The sequence below is a fragment of the Ipomoea nil genome, unplaced genomic scaffold (assembly GCF_001879475.1).
Source record: "Ipomoea nil cultivar Tokyo-kokei standard unplaced genomic scaffold, Asagao_1.1 scaffold2805, whole genome shotgun sequence".
NCBI classification, from domain to species: Eukaryota; Viridiplantae; Streptophyta; class Magnoliopsida; order Solanales; family Convolvulaceae; genus Ipomoea; species Ipomoea nil.
The window spans coordinates 1,245,367-1,250,168 of NW_017619233.1; the positions used below are offsets into that span (position 1 = coordinate 1,245,367).

General features: G+C 37.0%; 1 protein-coding gene across 1 annotated transcript; it reads left to right on the top strand.

The window, feature by feature from the left end:
* Positions 1–350: 350 nt before the first annotated feature.
* On the top strand, positions 351–1,365 carry LOC109158030 (uncharacterized mitochondrial protein AtMg00810-like). The gene is made up of 2 exons (XM_019305850.1): positions 351–963; positions 1,148–1,365. The coding sequence occupies exons 1-2, from the start codon at positions 351–353 to the stop codon at positions 1,363–1,365; spliced, it is 831 nt and encodes a 276-aa protein (XP_019161395.1).
* Positions 1,366–4,802: the final 3,437 nt, after the last annotated feature.

Below are 4,802 nucleotides of genomic sequence, written 5' to 3' on the forward strand. Positions count from 1 at the left end.
AAATTAGTTGATCTACCACCCAACAAAAAACCTATTTGCTGCAAATGGGTATACAAAATCAAATATAAAGCTAATGGAAGCATTGACAGATACAAGGCTAGACTTGTGGCAAAAGGATACACTCATACCCTTGGAATTGATTACTTGGACACCTTCAGCCCAATAGCAAAAATGACAACAATCAGAGCCTTCCTAGCCATAGCAGCACCCAAAGATTGGCACATTCATCAGATGGATGTGAACAATGCTTTCTTCATGGAGCGCAGGTATGCAAGCTAACTAAGTCATTGTATGGTCTGAAGCAGGCAAGCAGGTAGTGGAACACCAAGCTATGTGGTGCTTTACAGAACATGGGCTTTAAGCAAGCCATTGCTGAAAATTCCCTATTTACTAAAGGTGAAGGAAAATCCTTTGTGGCACTACTAGTCTATGTTGATGACATTGTTGTAGTCAGTGCTGATTTGAAACTCATACAACAAATCAAGCTCCATCTCAGTAACAACTTTCAAATAAAAGACCTAGGGCCTCTCAAGTATTTTCTAGGTCTAGAAGTGGCTAGACAAAAGAATGGAATCTCAGTTTCCCAAAGGAAGTATGATTTTGAGCTGCTGAGTGATGCAGGTTTCATGAACTCTAAACCAGTTTATAGCCCAACAGTCCCTTTTAAGAAATTTAGAAATGAAAATGACTTATTAGATGACAATTCCCAGTACAAAAAGTTGTTTGGAAAACTCTTGTATCTAACCATCACAAGGCCTGATATTAACTTTGCCACTCAACATCTATCTCAGTTTCTGGAAACGCCCACTCATCTGCATTTACAAGCAGCCCATAGGGCTCTAAGGTACATTAAAAGTGCTCCTGGTCAAGGTCTCTTCTTCCCAGCTTCATCTAGCCTGAAGGCCTTTACTGACTCAGATTGGGGAGCATGTGTGGATACCAGGAGGTCTGTCTCTGGTTTTTGTATCTCCCTAGGGCCAGCCTTAATATCATGGAAATAAAATAAAAAAAAAAAAAAAAAAGCAACCCACTGTATCCAAGTCCTCTTTAGAAGCAGAGTATAGGGCATTTGCAGCCACCACATGTGAGATACAATGGCTCCTTTATCTGCTGACTGAGTTTGGCATACTTCATAATAATGCTGTAGCTGTATATTGTGACAACAAGTCTACTATAGCCATTGCTGAAAACCCAGTTTTCCATGAACGCACCAAACACATTGAATTGGATTGCCTTCTAATAAGGGAAAAGCTACAAAAAGGAACCATCAGGTTGTTTCATGTTGCTTATGGCAACCAGTTAGCTGATGTCTTCGCCAAAACCCACTGTCCTAGATCCTTTTTCAGCTATGTTTCCAAGCTTTAATTGTTTAATCTATACAATCCAGCTTGCGGGGGGCTTTGAGGAGACAAGGATGAGTGACACCTGGCAACATCTCCCTTCTTCTACCGTTACAATTCTGTTATTCAAATCTGTTAAAGTTCTTGTTTCCCTCATTCTTCCTCTCTTGTATATAAACTCAGTACTTCCTTTGCTGCAAGAAGTTAGTTAATACAATTTAGTTTACACTATACATTTGCGTTCTTCGTCTTCTCCTTAATTCCGCAACACGACCCGTTCACTTTGCCGATCAACCTCAACTATCAACGGTGAATCACGTCTTTGCCAAAACCCAAAATGAGACATTTGCAATTATCCATATGAGCACAAAGTAATAAAATGAAGTTGAAGTAAATCAAGTGTGCCATAAGGCAAGCAAAAGAACAAAAGCACTATACGAAACAAGTAATAAAACGCAAGTAAATGAAAAAGAAATAGAAGGCGGTGCCTCAAAAGTAAGGACTGTAACGTTTATCCATTACTATTATTATAACATTAGGATAAGTTATGATAATATTAAGTATTTGATATGTGGTGCAACACTAATAACCTAATAGCTAGACTAGCATTATGATTAGGAGTCTGGTTAGGGTTTAGGAGACCTAAAGACAATCAACCACAATGATGGACAATGGTTATATAAGGTCACTATTCCTCTCACTGCTCACATTACATACCTCATACACCATCTAGAGAGAGCTGAGTAAAGTGAGAGACAAAACACATGTTATCTCCGCAGCAGTCCGGATCGCTAACTGTCTCAAGAACTATGGCTGGAGGTTAGTCGGTCCTGTTATCACATATTATATGATGCATGTGATATATTTAGTCTAACAGTTGGTATCAGTCATCATAAATAATCTCTGCCCTAGTTTGTTTAATTGCATATATATAATATTTGAATATGTTGCATACACTGTATAATTGAGATACGTATTTGAATATCTGTATGCAATTGTATGTCTGGGCTGCTAGAAATTAAGTTTATTCCGCATTAAGAAACAAAAAAACAAATGGATAATTAATTTCTGACTTTCTACTGCTCAGCGACGTGGCTGATTGCGAACATCTCCGTCGCTGCGGCTGGAAGGTAACTAACGAAGATGATGAATGAAGATGTTTAAGGTAATGGGCCAGGTCTGGCCCAATTGGGCCAGACTTGGGCTCATTATTATAAACAAAAAAATATTTTTTTTAAAAATCTGGGCCTGTTTTGGTTTTGTGCCAAATCTGAATTGATATTTGGACTACATCAATTCATTCATATTAACATCTTCATCATATTTGGACTTCTTCTAATTAAATTATCCAATTGAATTTTTTTATTAAGTCTATTATTAAATTATTATTCAACTATGAATAATTATTCAGTTTTTAATTTTTCAGTTGAATTTTAATTTAATAATGTTTTTCAGTTTAAATTGTATTAAGTGTTGCAATTTAATTGTGGAGTATTTGTGAGTAATATGCATAATCTGAGCATGCTATTTATCTCTTTATTGTAATAATTATTTGACTGTTATAATTATATGCCTATAAAAAAGCATGTTCATTAAGAAAAAATTAGAGCCTTTTAGGTCTGAATTATATGCTATGCATGATTTAGTGCCTTTTAGGTGAATTAGTGACTTTCAGGTTAGATTATGCATATTATTACTTACTCTTCCGTTATTACTCCACTCGTGTTTTATAAAGTTCCTAAAGCACATAAAGTACATAAACAATTCTTCGTAGTTTACCCTATTCAAAGCCTTATCCATAGGTGAAACTACAACTCTTTAGATCTCTCAAACGATTTTACTTCAAAAATGAGAACACATGAATTAGGGAAGTTTCTTGGAGAGGAATACTAGTTCTATGGCCCTGGCTTAAAAGCCTTGTTGCTACTAGTCCCCTTGCGACACTACTCTGTCTAAGGAGTTGGTTTTTAACCGAGCTTTGTCTCGACCAACTTTCCTGGGAGTATACCTAAGGATTGTCTATCATATTTTGGTTTAATCTGTTTGTTTATTAGGCTTTCTTGCTAATGTGATTATGTTCTTTGGTTAATTAAAGAGTAGTCACAACATCTTTGATTTACCAAAATTACATATTAAGTTTTACTCACATAAAGTTAAAGGCAAGAATATTGTAGTTAATTCTGCGTGATATGGCAAAATTTAGCCCACAAGCAATTTTGTTATATTTGTAGGGTTAATTAGGATGAAATACCATACTATGATCATAATTTGCCCACAGGGATTATGTATCGGCATATAGTTTTGGTAGTCTTGTCATTAAGGGTGGAAAAATTAAAATCGCACCCATTCCGTTTCCACCATTCAGTTTTGATAAATTCATTATGCGTAAAAATTTAGCCCACGGGCAATTTTTATGGCATCCGAATTTATCTTTCGTATAATTTTACATTGGTAATAGTATGTACTTCAGTATCTCTCTCTAATTTTGTGCCTCGAAATTATTCTAACCAAGCCTTCAATTTTCTTTTACAGTCACTCTTCCAATCACTCAATCAATAACTATTGATATTCCTATCTTTACTGATGATAATCACAAAGAGTGGAAAAACGATGTTCTATTGAATTTAGGAATATTAGAGTTTGATTATGTAACACCCCGAAATTTTTAAAACTTTTAAGACAATATAATAAAGGTAAATTCTCATTAAATCCCAAAACATAATATAAAGAGTGCAGGGTGTTATGCCACACCTGAGCTAGAGAACTCAGGTGCACAGGCTAACTAACTAATATCCTCAATAATGTAAATATATAAGCATGGCACGCAGGCCGAAAGGGAAACTATCTACTTCTACGCTTCAAGACTCTAGCGCGCTCCAGTGTCTACTCCTCTGTGCCTGAAAGCCAAATATATCTGTTCAGCGAGAGATGCTGGTAACCCACTCCAACGCGTTGAAACATAATACATATAGAGATATATATAGATATACGAAAACCATTTTGAACATGAAGATATATCCTACAAACTCTAACTTTTAAAACAGGGATAGACTCGACACATAGAGCTAAGCACAAACGGCAGTTATAGCAAGCATATATAGTTCGCAACAGGCAAGGTAGATAAGGCTGAGCATAATCAATAATCATAACCCAACATAAACAATCCCCAACGTAAATCCCGTAGTCACATCCCCAAGATACTCATAATCACAACTCATCCATATCTCATCACATAAGCACACTTTGTTGGCGCCACAGGACCAATCGCATGCCCATACATGAGGGTCAGCGCATATAGCTCTGACACGGCCCCGCAGCACCCTGCCCCGTCTCACAATACAGAGGGGTCGATCGCAACCGACCGATGAACCGCAGCTCATCATAGTTTGATCGCAACCAAATAGTGGACCGCAGCCCAAGAGTATGTCATCTGACCGCAGCCAGGAAAATGAACCGCAGCTC

What these genes read in the sequence shown, in the direction of transcription:
- LOC109158030 (XM_019305850.1), top strand. Translation starts at nt 351, where the DNA reads ATGGGCTTTAAGCAAGCCATTGCTGAAAATTCCCTATTTACTAAAGGT. An exon ending in GAGGTCTGTCTCTGGTTTTT is followed by an intron (nt 964 to 1,147) that starts GTATCTCCCTAG and finishes ATAATGCTGTAG; the next exon opens with CTGTATATTGTGACAACAAG.